Genomic DNA, 14,291 nt, shown 5'->3' with positions numbered 1-14,291 from the left:
AGACTCAAGTTACACATTTATCCATGCCGATGTATTTAAAAGACAGCAAAACATACCCCAAATTCACTTTTTCCTTTTCCTCTGAAATAACAAATGTACTTTCTTTGGACTGCTTTTCCGCCAAAAACACATGACGACGTCACCCTATAGGCTCTGGGGAACATGTTCCACAGTTTTCTGACCCGTCATGAACCAAACAATAATCTATTAATCAAGAAAACCTCTCTGCAGCACGTCGTCGCTCATCTGCTCGGCTCAACGGCGACCCACATGTGAGAGAAGTGGCTTTGTGACAGAAGGTCGCTGCTTGTAATCCACAAAACAATCTGTCAGGAAACATGACGGAGCGAGATAAGACGAGAAAAGACGGAATACAAAAACACACGGCGTGTGAGGAGAAAGTGTGGATCGCTCGTTTAACTTGCTGCCCTTCTGTCAACAGCGAGCGTCGGAGGTGTTTAGTTGCTGTTTAGTTGCAGCAGGGAAGCGTTTCAGTCGGCGACTACAAGGCTAATGTGCAAAAACAAAAACAAAAACTGCAGTGAATAAACACTTCATAAAAATTCTTTCCAAATTGTTTGTATTGTTTCCATCTGGGGGTCCTCAGCATGAACACATGTGGGGCCCCCATGAAAGAGAGGATGATTTATCATCTAAATAACCTGCAGAGAGTTCACATTCTGCCTGACAACATGTCACATAATAAGCCTTTTTTAATAAGGAAGAAGAAGAAACAGTATGGTGTGGCTTCCGGATCCCTCGGACTGTGTGTGTGTGTGTGTGTGTGTGTGTGTGTGTGTAATGATTGACCAAATGAATAGATTACTTATTTTATGTGCTATGGACGTACACTAACGCACACAAAAGGTGCGACGGTGTAAAAAACGTACCAACTTGAACTTCCTGTCAAACACCAGGTGATGAAAGAAATTAAGAAGTGCTTCCTCACAAAAAAAAAACAGTGACGCCGAATGATCCTTTGTGAGGGCTTTAGTACGAGTTTCTAAATGAACGACTTTAACCCGACAGACAGAGGTTCAAGTTAACGTCGCAGAGGCTGCAACATTACAGCCTAAGGTTAATAATGAAGGGGATTGTGGGTAAACTAGGGAATATCTAGGACACTAATATGGACCGTCAAGGTACCAAAAGCTTTTTTTTGTTGTCGTTGCTTTTTCGGATAGACATTGAATGCACCATTTGAAGCCTGTTGAGCCTTGATTAGAATTTTGCAAGTTAAGAACATTTTTCCTTTTAATACACATTGATGTCTAACTATGAACTATAAAGCAGATTTAATGAGCAAGACAGTGAGGTGTGTTTTTTTTATCCTGAAAAGTTAAATGTATTCTGGTGTATCACCTGTTTTGTTATTTCATCTTTTAAAACCCAACTTATATTGTCAAGTCTTGTTCATGCATGAACATTTAACAATAACCGACTGCTGTTAAAGTCAGTCAAGTGGGTGTTCGTGACAAATAAGGAATCATAACATGTTTTATGAAGACAGTTAAGTCTGTAGCACGCCACAGAAGACCAGGCTTGTCATTAGAGCCCACTTACAGAGTTAATTACTCCAGCTGTCATTATTTAATAGCAGCTTCGGATATCTTAAATTTCTCCTGATCCACTTTAACAGCTAGAACACATTAAGGACACAAAGACATCTCGTGAAAGGAGAAAACGTCATTGTTCAGCAGCCAGGATTCCAAAACGGAACATGTGAGCGTCCCACATACAGAACACAGTGTATGTGGCATGTTCAGGGTTGTGCTGTTGGATTTGTTTTGATCCTGGAGGAAGAGAAAAGATGGAAAAAAAAAAAAAAAAAAAAAAAAAAAAAAAAAAGCAGAGCGGGTGAGGCGGTGCAGTGAAGCGGCAAATTAAAAACACACCCGAGACCTTGACAGCCATTATATTCACATCGGCTGGAGGGAAACGTCTGCTTCGCTGGATGCGACGTCCGATCCATCGCGGCCGGCGGCTTCAAGACGAGATGTACGCAGGAAAGCATCGAGTGATCTCTCAGCTGCTAACGTCGACATTTTCTAAATGAGGATCAATGGCTGTTGGGCTCGGAAGAAACTCAATAACAATGTTGCGATAGCTCAAACATGCCTCCACAGATTATTTTATTACTTTATAGCTAAACTATGAGCCCCCTGGTTACTTAGATTTAAGGCCCAATCACAGCAGAAAGCTCATCCACGCGTCTTCCCGAAATACGGCCTCTAGACGATCTGGTGAACTACTGAACCTGGCGAGCTAATGGCGAGCTAATGGCGAGCTAGCTGAGAACATGCTAGTTCCAAATCAATGCAAACGATTCTCATGGATTCAAGCCTACTTTGCCCCAGAGAGCTAATCCACACTGACCGGAAAGTTCACAACTTTACATTTTAGTGCAACCCGGGCTAGTTTGAGATGGAATAAATGCAGTGAAAGTAACTCAATAAAAAGTCCATCTGCTTAATCAGCCTCTCAGACATCACCACAATCAAATCAGCAGTGTCTGGATGAACACATTTTGGCACATTGGTGATATGTTGGCAACAAAACAGGACATTTAACATTCCCGAACTCAGCTGTCTGCGATGCTGACAAATGGATGATGTAATCACATCCCCCACAATCTAACCGCCGGAAAGAGAAGAAAAGTGCCAAGAAATAACACCTGGATGATGACAGATGATAGATGATGATAGATGACTAGAGCCACTAAAGTAGTGACAGAGTGGGCCTCCGATGTCAGGAACAGTGTGGCATATAACATGATTTTATATATATATATATATATATATATATATATATATATATATAAAAAACAGAGCCTGGCATAGAGCTGCTCTCCAGACCGTCACGCTCATTACACCCTGAAAGCAAGAAGTTCATCTCAGGGAGCCGGATCAGCTGGCAATAAGGAACAAGACTAGCAGCTCTACTATCTGCAATCACACTACTGCTGCTTCGCTTTTATGTTTTTTTCCTCCCAATATAATCAAAAAGAACCCATAAGAGCATCGGTAAAGAACCGAACCGGTAAGCAGCATCGATAAGAGTACTAGTATCGATAAACGATGCCCGTCCTTAATGTTCAGTCATCCCGTTTAAAATCCCTCTTATTTCCTATTCCCTTTAAGATATCACGCTGCAGTAAAGGACAGACGGGAGCAGAGAGAGGACAGGGGTGGGGTTCGGCATATGTTAGGAAGTCCTGAGTCACTGAGCTGTTGTCAGCAGCAGCATGGTGCCAGGACAGAGGAAAAACAAACAAGCAACCCACTGAAACTGGGACACTTTCACATCACCACTCCTGACTCACGTGAGCTTTTCAGGTCCATGTGGACACCTGATCAAACATCAAATCAACAAATCAACAAATCAACTCCGCAGACGCGGCTACAACTCCACATTGATAGAGAACAGTATCCAAAATGTTAACAACCAATCAAAAATAAATACTTTCTGTTTCCATGATATAAAAGTGTCTGAAGGAGAAAGATGAAAAAACAGAAAAGCCTTGGAGCGATTTTTGTATTTGTTGTAATATTTGCACTTGCCAATCAAATAACTCACAGAATGAGAACATAAATAAAAGACAATGTGTTTACTTTGGGACAAAGCTGGGTTGTTTTTAGATTACCAAAACAAGCTGGACGCCTTTGACCTTCTTCTCTTGCCATTTAAACGGCGCCCAGCGGCCGACGGGAGGAAGGAACTCCATTGTGAACTTGAGCTGCTTTCACATACACACTTTGAAATTGTATACACTCACTTTTTTTTTTTGGTAACCTTTAACAACACTTCATACCGAGTCAGCGGTGTACGTCAGTGTGTGACGCATCGCTCTGAACGTCAGTCCTTCAGAGAGTGAAGTTAACGGAGCGTTGGTGTGAACAAAACTGCGACAAATTAACCAACTTACAGGAGAGGGTCGAGAGTCCTTTACTGGAAGCTAAGCTAAGTGAACCTACATTTTCAGTTTGATAGCACTGTGGAAGACTCAATGCAACATGTGTATTACGTAATACTTTGACCAAAAGTCCATTTCAGGGGTCACCAAAGAATATGTGGGTCTGATATTGTATACGTTATGCTGAAACAGCGCGAGAATGTTTAGTAAATTGTATTAATGGTGCAAGAGAAAGGTGTGGCCTAACTTGTTATACTGCAGTCACTGCACTTTAATAAAAGGAGAATGGATACGAATGAGCTGCACACTGCCTCCTTCATAGTGGACTACAGCAGGCAGGGTTCAGGCTGCCTAACAGGGTTGAAAAACAGGGAAAGGAGAACAAATTACACTGGAAAAAAAACGTGTGCAAAAGCTGCTGTGAATCTGTCCAACTCAGCCATCAAGTACGGCACTCAGCTCTAGATCGACACCCCCTGACTCAGGTCAAGAGGTCAGATCACCGAAACAGTTTTTAGCCAACTGCAACAAAACCACGTTGAACGTTCTTACACCAGCGCAGCTGAAGTAAACAGACATCGCACAGACATCTGTAGCAGCTCTAATAGGAACAGGCCGACGGTGACGATCACTGTTAGTACAGGTTCATAACACTTCATTTGTTAAACTGGGAACAAACACCACAGCGTGAAAAGGGGGCCGCCGCTTTAAAAAAACGTCATCACTGTTTGTATATTAAAAGTACAGTGCGATCATAAAACAGCTGTTTACAGTTACTAACAGCGGTCTGAAGACGTCATCGATAGACTACTTCCTCTCATGACGTTAAAACCTAAACCAACAGACATCCTGGATCCTCAATGAATGCAGAGCTTCACATGTATTAAATCATTCAAGAGCACAAACTAGGGCTGTGAAATATATTAATATTATATAGACATCGTGATATGAGACTAGATATCGTCTCATAAATATGGCATGAGTGTCTTTTCCTGGTTTTAAAAGCTGCATCACAGTAACCGGGTGATATCTTCTGAACACACCAGACTGTTTCCCCATTACTGATCATTATTTATCGAAAGTCTCATTGCGTTCATATCTACCCTACATTATGGGTATTGTGGTGTTTGATCTTTCACAGAGACCTCTTTAGGTGCGTTCTTACCTGGGGGTGTTCAGTGGAGCTGCTGCTCAGCTCGTCTCCGGACTCGGAGTCGTTGGTGCGTCTGTCTTCCCCTGCAGAGTCACAGTGGTGGGCGTGGTCCACGTCCAGCGGGGCTCGCTCCAGGTCCGGGGATCGAGCTCGGGTGCGTGGGAGAGTGCCGGACCTTTCCTTCGGAGGGGGCATGAGGGCTCCGGCGGGGAAAAGGACGTCCGCCAGAGCTCGGTCGTGGTCGGTGGGACTGCCGGGGGGGTAATGGTGGCTGCTGTCCCGGCGCTGACTGGGCGGACTGAAATGGCCCGAGGAGGCGGTGTGTGCGGAGGGTGAGCGCCGATAGCTGGACTCGTGTCTGTGGAGGTTCTCCGTGGACGGGCCGTGGACTCCCAGATCCAGGCTGGTGGGCTTTACCCAGAGTGCGCCACCCCCGCTGTGAGGAGGCGAGCTGCCAGTGGCGGCGGGAGGAGGCTGGAGAGGTTTAGGCGGCGGCATGAGGGCTTTGCGCACTTCGCGGACGTACTGAGCGGGTACGTAGAAGGCTTTAGTCCCTTCCTCCTTCCTCACCTGCCACCAGTCCTCGTTGGTCTTCTTGACCAGCATGTAGCACTCCCCCTGCTGGATGGTGATGTTGCGGTCCTTGGCCTTGTATTCGTAGTCGTACTCCACCTCGATGTAGACCTCGCCCGGGGCGATGGGCAGCTCCGCCATGATGCCTCCGACTGTCCACCAGGCAGCTCACCGCAAGAGGACGATTATTAGCATGGTGAGCAGGGCTGGAGGGAAAACAACAAAGAACCAAAGTAAGCATCCAACACATTTCCATTTTATGTTCCCGTCATGATTGAATCAATACTCGGGGCCTTGAATGTGTTTCTTGGGTGTAACAGAGGGTAACCATACACCACAAAGTCCTTAAAGGACATTTCTTACGTGTCATTCACCTCCTTCTCTCCCACATTTCCCCAATTATATGCTATATACATTTGTTCCCCTGACAGATAAGAAAATGCTGAATGTGTTAATATATTCTGCTAAAACAGAGCCACCATCAGTCCTACATTGGCAGATGTAAAGACCTTTAACTCGTTGAATATCTTACAAACTGGTCTATAGGTACAACTGGTATATTTGATCATATATAGACTCCATTCCTTGAATATTTGGTACCTAGAATGTCCAATTTATATTCTGGAGGGTACTTCAGAGACAGAGCAAGTGTGTCTGAATGCTGAGGGGAGGCTTTGTTTTTACATACTAATTTCATTTTTCTACTATATATGCTTTTATTTGTCCTTTACGTCTTACTTTAGGACAAAGACAGTAATTGAAAATGTGTTCAAGTTGTGATGAAACGTCACAGAAAGAATTTAACAAAGTACAAATAGTACCAAAAGAACTATACAAACTAAAATAACAATCTTTAAGGTCTATCACCTTCGGTAATGTATTCATAAATCAGAAAAAGATGACTTAAAGCCTCTTAAAGCTTAATCAACTTATCAGAGCGAATGATTAAAATACGAAGTGAGGAGCTTTAATCCTCTTGGAAGGTTTCAGAGTCAGACATGAGGAGCAGAGACAGGAACGTGACTCACATGGTCTTCTTCCACCACTGAGGAGGACCTCTGTTACTCTGTTACTGTTACTCTGTTACTCTGTTACTCTGTTATTCTGTTACTCTGTTACTCTGTTACTCTGTTATTCTGTTATTCTGTTACTCTGTTACTCTGTTACTCTGTTATTCTGTTATTCTGTTATTCTGTTACTCTGTTACTCTGTTTCTGTTACTCTGTTACTCTGTTACTCTGTTTCTGTTATTCTGTTACTCTGTTATTCTGTTATTCTGTTACTCTGTTATTCTGTTACTCTGTTACTCTGTTACTGTTACTCTGTTACTCTGTTACTCTGTTACTCTGTTACTCGGTCTAACTCGACTCTGATCAGCAGCCACTGAAGCCTTCTGAGCGGACAGATTAGTCAAGTCACACACACAGTTTCCTGCTGCAGTCACATGTGTGTGTGTATATACACACACACACACACACACACACACACACACACACACACACACACACACACACACACACACACACACACACACACACACACACACACACACTCTTACAACACGAGGTGGGGCTCCAGCACACCTTGAGCAAGCCGCGCTTTGAAGTGTTTATATCTCTAAAGGTTATTAAAAGCGCTCATAACTCAACCGACGGTGACAAGAAGGAGAATGTAAAGGAAGCCAAACGTTGGTTTAAAAAGATAAAGTCTCATCTGTGGTGAACCTCAGTTTAATAACAAATAATCTAAAAAGGGGGCAATGAAGACAAACAGTCAGATGTTGTCATGTACGGCCTCAGGCTGGACCTCTTTGCGTGGGCTAAGAAAAGAGATCGCTCCACAAACATTCCACAATCTAACGAGCTTAAGAGTTCAGAGATGTGGATCTTTTCTCTGTTCAGCGCATCTCTGCCACGATAACTAATGCAGGTTTTTGGACGATACCAGAAATAACTGAAACAACTAGTCATGGTTAAACATTGTGTAACAGCGATACTCACTCACTTTTATGGCTACATTCATCACTCTCTTGCAGCAGTGTAAGAGGTCGCATCTACACCAAGTTATGAACTCATTACAACAGCTTCCTGGAATCTTGGAAATGAAATTTCCTGCAACCGCTCTACCATGGAAACATCCCTCCAGGAGAGACTGTGACGTACGCCGCGAGGAGGGAGACGTGTGAGGCCCACCGGCAATCAGTGCAGCTATTAGAGATACAAATCATAGAAACATCATCCCTACAAGATTCATCATTGTTGACCAATGAGACCGTAGTGCTGACGATAAGCCGTGTTGTGTTCCACATGAATATAACAATCCGTGTAATATCTTATATTCTATGTTCACATCCAACTTGTGGAACACTTTGGCCTTCTTAAAATGAACCTCATGTCTAAAGCTAAATGAGCTTAACGAGGATATTACAGCGTCAGCAGCAGTGAGTCACATCCAGTCACGACCTAAAAGATTTGAATGGTTAAATGAAGAACACACATCTGTATTCCAACCGCACAACAGATCTATTTGAGGAGCGTGTTTCATATTTGTGCCATAATATTCTCATGCGGCGTCAGCGTCCGATACGTCTTGAGCCATCAGATGTGGGTTAGTCAGCCATTATCCTCTACTACCACGTGGTATTTCTCTTCACCTTCACCAGTTGTGTGGCTTAATAGAGATCTGTGATCAGGTGTGATCACTGCGCCTGGATTACTCCTCGTACAGCATCACGGATTACCGGCACAAATCTATCGGCCGAACGCAACGTCCGTTAGCCAAATGAGCACCGACGCCCATTCACAGCTCGCGGTATCAACGCGCAGCGGAGGAGCAGTGAGGCGGCAGACTGGCCGATATCTGGCATGTCATGACAACAACCGGCAGCTTCACTCGTTAACCTGTGACCAAAATGATCAGGATTAGCATTTTCACCCATAAACCGTCATTATCCTGCCAACGTTTTTTACAGGGAATCACAAACCAGTTGGACAGCTGTTGATTCAAAAAGTCAAAATCATCTCTCGGAACATATAATATCTAAAAAACCAACAACTACATTAAAGACTTTAGCACTTTTTTTAAGGCATTTTCCCATGATGTTACAGCTCATATGTAAACTACAATGCACCCGTACAACAGACATAGTGATGAAGACTTTCTGCTGGCTCCTCTTCCTCGCATTGAAAAGGTGTTTAGAAGGATCAGTGCCTGGAGGCGGTTGTCTGTTTCACTCAGCCCCGTCTAGATTAAGCTCCAGCATCAGCGGTGGCTGTGTAGTGAACAGCACAAATCTTCTTTAGAGTCCAATCAGCAGAAATCAGAGGAAGAACCCTAATTCGACGTGATGGTAATGAGCCTTACAGGAGCATTAAATCATCCGGAGGTAGAAGAAGAAACGTGTGTGTGTATGTGTGTGTGTGTGTGTGTGTGTGTGTGTGTGTGTGTGTGTGTGACCATTTCAACTGTTATGGAGGTGGAAAGATCTGCCGTTGTCAGCACGTGTAGGAAACGTTCCCGCCTTCAGCAGAACAGAGAGCAGTACCTTGGAAAGAGCTTTTCCAACATCACTGCTGCGTGACTCGAGTCAGCAGAGTCAGAGACGCTTTGAGTTTCAGTGGTGACTCTGAGGGAGGTATTCTCACCAGAGAGCGGCTTTCTCTCACATCAGGGAGTTATTTACAGATAAGTGCAGTCAGCCTCAGTGAGCTCGCGTTAAAACGTTCACACGGTGTCGAATACGGAACAGCCTAAAAGGGTCAACTGTTCAGAAAACAAAGCCCGGATTCACTAACATCAACGACTCGTCCCTTAAAAAACGTGTTTCTGTAAAGACATGCTGCCTTCACGTTTAGAAAAGGTCCGTTTTCAATGATTTAAGCAGCAAAAAACCTGCTTCATCTCACACGTTTTAGAGACGGACGTCAAACACAAACACATCAGCTTAAGAGAGAGAATGTGTTTCCTGTGATTTCATCTGGACTCACAGTTTGTAACATCAGTAGCTACAGTTTGTAACATCTGTAACTACAGTTTGTAACATCTGTAACTACAGTTTGTAACATCAGTAGCTACAGTTTGTAACATCTGTAACTACAGTTTGTAACATCAGTAACTACAGTTTGTAACATCTGTAACTACAGTTTGTAACATCAGTAGCTACAGTTTGTAACATCAGTAGCTACAGTTTGTAACATCTGTAACTACAGTTTGTAACATCAGTAACTACAGTTTGTAACATCAGTAGCTACAGTTTGTAACATCAGTAGCTACAGTTTGTAACATCTGTAACTACAGTTTGTAACATCAGTAGCTACAGTTTGTAACATCAGTAGCTACAGTTTGTAACATCTGTAACTACAGTTTGTAACATCAGTAGCTACAGTTTGTAACATCTGTAACTACAGTTTGTAACATCAGTAACTACAGTTTGTAACATCAGTAACTAGCAGAGAACATCAAGAAGTGCACGCTGACCTTCACACCGAGTCTAAACCAAATATAGGTCTCCACATTCACCCAAAATAAGCCTGGATCCGGCACAAGGCTGTCCCAGTTAAGAGACGACTCTCCTCAAAAGCTACAACTCCCCGAGGTCAGTGAGCACAATCTGTCACACTTCAAAACACACCACAGCTGCAGCTCAGTGAGTGTGGGCGTCGTGAGAGGAATGAAGTGAAGACAATGGAGGTGTTTAGAGGCAGGTAGGTCACCTGAGCATGGTAGAGATTCAGACATATTGAACATGACATCACCTCCCTGTAACACAGTGAACCCTACGACTCACACCGACGGGTAAACAAACAAAGAGGTTGCATCACAACTATGTGAGAGAGAGAGAGAGAGAGAGAGAGAGAGAGAGAGAGGGAGAGAGAGACAGAGAGAGAGAGAGAGAGAGAGAGAGGGGTTGGGATGCAGTCAAACTATTTAATAGAGAATGTATTCATTGTGAGTTTGATAATCAACACAATATTTTGATTTTGCCCATCACAGTTTTCCAAAACACATGGCGTCATCTTCCTATTGCTTAATACATCTAATTCACAATAACAAAAATCCTCAAATTACTCAATCAAATATCCTGATATGTGACTAAAATGAATGCCAACCAGCTCCACTGTGATTTACACCCTAATTTACAAAAAAACACACTTATCCTCTGATATTAAGATATTTCCCACGCACGTGTTGTTATTCAACACATTCCAAAAAAAAGGTGACATGACCTGTCACCTGTGCCTCGTGCTGCACACCTTGACAGGTGTGACGTTACTGAACAACAACCAAACACACAGTAACATGTATGTTATCTAGCTGCACGAGGGTAACTTTATGGTACTGACACATACTCCGTAGAGGATATAAACACACCTCTGTGAGGCGTTAGTGGATGTATATGGTTGCTAGTATTCCTACAGGGATTACTTCACTTTTACAGTTTCTGGTATTTGTACAGCATTCCTCTAAACTTGAATAGCGATAGAAGTACTTTTGTTCACTCTCAGTAATCATTTCAAAGTCTTAGCAGTAAGTTATACTCACGTTCTGTAGTCTTTACTTGATTTACAGGAGCTAATCTGGACGCTAACGTTAGCTAGCTAATTAGCTTTCCTGCTAAAACATTCCTCGGTGTCCCAAACACAACGTCCGCACCTTAACGTACCTCCTCTGCTGGCGCGGGACACAAACAAACACAGTCCAGAAGCTCCCGGGTTGAGGGTTAGAATCCCGTAAACTTCTCCGGTGGACCGACCACCACCGTGTGAAACTACTTGTCAGGTTGGTCAGAGAGTGCTCGCTCCCGTGTCTCCTGTCTCTTCCCGGTGTAATCCACAGCGGTGCTCGCTCCCGTGGACTCAACAACTTTGGCAACTACCTTTTAAGCAAAGATCGTCTATTTATAAAAGACGTATCACTCTGACATGTTTTCAGTCAACAACCTGACTCACAGATATTCACAACGAGCCAATCCCAGATGAGAGGTGTCTCTCTCTCCCTCTCTCTCTCTCTCTCTCTCTCTCTCTCTCTCTCTCTTCCTCTCTCTCGCTCTCTCTCTCCCTCTCTCTCTCGCGCGCTCTCCCCCTCTCTCTCTTTTTCCCTCTTTCTCTCTCTCTTTTTCCCTCTCTTTTTCTCTCTCTCTTTCTTTCTCTCGCTCTCTCTCCCTTCCTCTCTCTTTTCCCCTTTCTCTCTCTCCCTCTTTCCCTCTTTCTCTCTCTCAATTACATTTTTTTCAATCCAATTGCTTTACTGGCATGAAAGTTTATAAATATATCGCTCTCTCCCTCTTACTCTCTCTGTCTTTCTCTCTCCCCCTCTCTTTCTCTCTCTCTCTTTCTCTCTCTTTATCAGACCCAATATTTTAAGCAAAAATAAATTAAAACAACCATTTGTCCGTTAACATGCTATCGATAAAACAGTTAGCATAAATAAATTTGCTGTATTTTATTAGCATTTCCATTAATTCATCAAAATCGTCTCCATATTCGGACTGTGAATATATTGAGAGTGAGACCTCCTATTTAATTTGTACTCTTCAGTGTTACGGGACGCAAACAGGAGAATCAGCGGCACCTGGTGGTTATAAACCGGAACTGAACTACTATTTAAATAAATATAATGGTAACTTTTAAAATGTTTGCGTCACAGTTTTTCTCAAATATGATAGACTGTAAACGCCATCACTTAAATATACAATTTTTGTTTGAATGTTTCGTGATCATCTAATGTACAATAAACATGAAGCTACGCCGCCATCGGCCGGAGAATTTAGCTTGGCAGAAATACGGAATACAGTTCTCCTGGTTCTGTCCAAAAAGAAGTAATAAGTAAGGGAGTAGTTAACGGAACACAGAAAAAGTGGATCTGATGTTCTTGGAGAACAAAACATTTACCATAGAATTATATATTATTTTCCACTTTTCAGATTTTTAACCCTTTAAATGTCAGTGTGTTAACCCTGTTTTCATCTTTTTTTTTAAGTTATACTTTAATATTTTTCCACAGTCTGAGATATGTCAATGATTAGCAACATTGATTTCGATGCATTGATTTAAACACTGCAGTGCTCCATAATACAGCAGCTACGCCCCTAGTGGAAACCAGGCAAATCACATGTATTTAATCCCATGTGGCAAACATGGAAATATTCAAAATTACTATTTTAAAGCCAGATGTTCCAGATAGAAAGCTTGATTTTATGTTGTAATGGCAAATATGTGGTTTTAATGGGTTTCAATAGAGACATTTGTGTGAGTGTGTGAATACTGTAATTAGTCGACTTATTATGAACTTCAAAATGTCATGTATGTAGCATTAAAATTGTATTTAGAAAGCTTAAACCAAACCATGAAGAACACTAAATATGTTCACCTTTCTTCATAATTAAATGTCAGATTTCATAAAGCCATGAGTCAGCGTGACACCACGTCCACATTTAACCGGCTGACTGCAAAAAAAACTATTCGGAAGTCTTCCACAAACGGAAACAGAGACGCGCGTGTTTTTCCTCATAATTATTTAATCACACATACATTTACATCATGCAATCAATCCAAAAACTGTGATCTCATGAACCTCCCATCTCCGTCCTCATCAGAGCCGTTTGTGCCCCAGTTCTCCAGGAATGATCCAGAACCTCTGTCCACCGACGGATCCTCAAAACTGTCCTCTAAAGAAAATGACCAACTATTACACAGTAATAAAAAAAGTGGCTACACTTTTGTTTTCGTTTCAAATTGAGAATTAATGCAAGATCCAATTTAGGTTAACGCCTCAACTACTCTTCGCTGTTTCTTTTAATTCACGTCCAGTTTTGGGTGGAAGGTCAAAGGATAAACATTTTTTTTTGAGGTCCATGCTGCAAAAGTCTTAACTAATGTCGAAGATTACACAGAGAGGGAATAAACCATCTCGATAGACACCAAACACTGTCCTGTCATAGATGCAGCTTTGTAGAAAGTCATTATTACCACTTTAAATTATGAACGTACAGAAGCTTCCGTGTTCTCCAGTCAGAAGAACAGACACGGGTGGAGTGTTTCTGAGTGCAGGAGTTGAGAAGAAGCGCTACGAAACCAGACTTTCCCGTTACAAGACGACATGTTTTAGTGCGACATCTTAGGAGAGAAAGCCAAAACCCTCCCCCCCTCCCTCCCCCCTCCTTTATAAAGCTAGCTTTGTTCCACTAGTCTAAGCCAAACATGTAGCAGTTTGATAGATTCTTTAATGCGTGTTCCTAAAAAGCTTTCTCTGCTAATGCAACCGGCTCCTCCTCTACTGGGAGCTCACGGCGTATTACAGGAGGAATCAGCAATTCAGCTTTTTAGAAACGTCAATGAAAGAAATACACTGAGGGCCAAAAGTAAGCGGATCGGGGGGGGGGGGGGCTCTACGTGGCTGCAAGCACACCCTGATCACACACCTGCCAGTCCACTGATATACAGTGTGTTTTTTTGTTTTTTTTTACAGTGTATTGCACAAGATGTTAGTGTCGTCACGCCGGGGTTACAATCACATGGAGCTCTCCGGGGCTTCATAGGGTTAAAAAAAAAACAACAACAACAACAAAAAACAAAAACGAGCTGTGGCGGTAATTTAAAAACACGACAAAGACAATAAAACACAACATGAATGAGAAACCCTCCTCCAGATGAT

General features: G+C 42.7%; 1 protein-coding gene across 7 annotated transcripts in view; it reads right to left on the bottom strand.

The window, feature by feature from the left end:
* The window catches only part of LOC137890603 (rho GTPase-activating protein 12-like), a 43,260-nt gene extending 31,807 nt beyond the window's left edge, over positions 1-11,453 (bottom strand). For 6 of the 7 annotated variants that reach the window (XM_068734752.1, XM_068734753.1, XM_068734754.1 and 3 more), the window contains exons 1-2: positions 11,302-11,453; positions 5,079-5,845 (exon numbers count right to left, since the gene is read on the bottom strand). In XM_068734752.1, coding sequence (XP_068590853.1) covers positions 5,079-5,780 — 702 coding nt within the window. In that variant the 5' untranslated portion in view covers positions 5,781-5,845; positions 11,302-11,453. Of the gene's footprint in view, positions 1-5,078; positions 5,846-11,180 lie in introns of all 7 variants that reach the window. The other variant, XM_068734751.1, reaches the window with a different exon arrangement.
* Positions 11,454-14,291: the final 2,838 nt, after the last annotated feature.

Source organism: Cebidichthys violaceus, unplaced genomic scaffold (genome assembly GCF_023349555.1).
Source record: "Cebidichthys violaceus isolate CVI_PGR_0920_01 unplaced genomic scaffold, fCebVio1.0.p SCAF_67, whole genome shotgun sequence".
NCBI lineage: Eukaryota > Metazoa > Chordata > Actinopteri > Perciformes > Stichaeidae > Cebidichthys > Cebidichthys violaceus.
The sequence above is the reverse complement of the archived record's forward strand: the minus strand, read 5'-3'. Positions and strand labels throughout refer to the sequence as shown.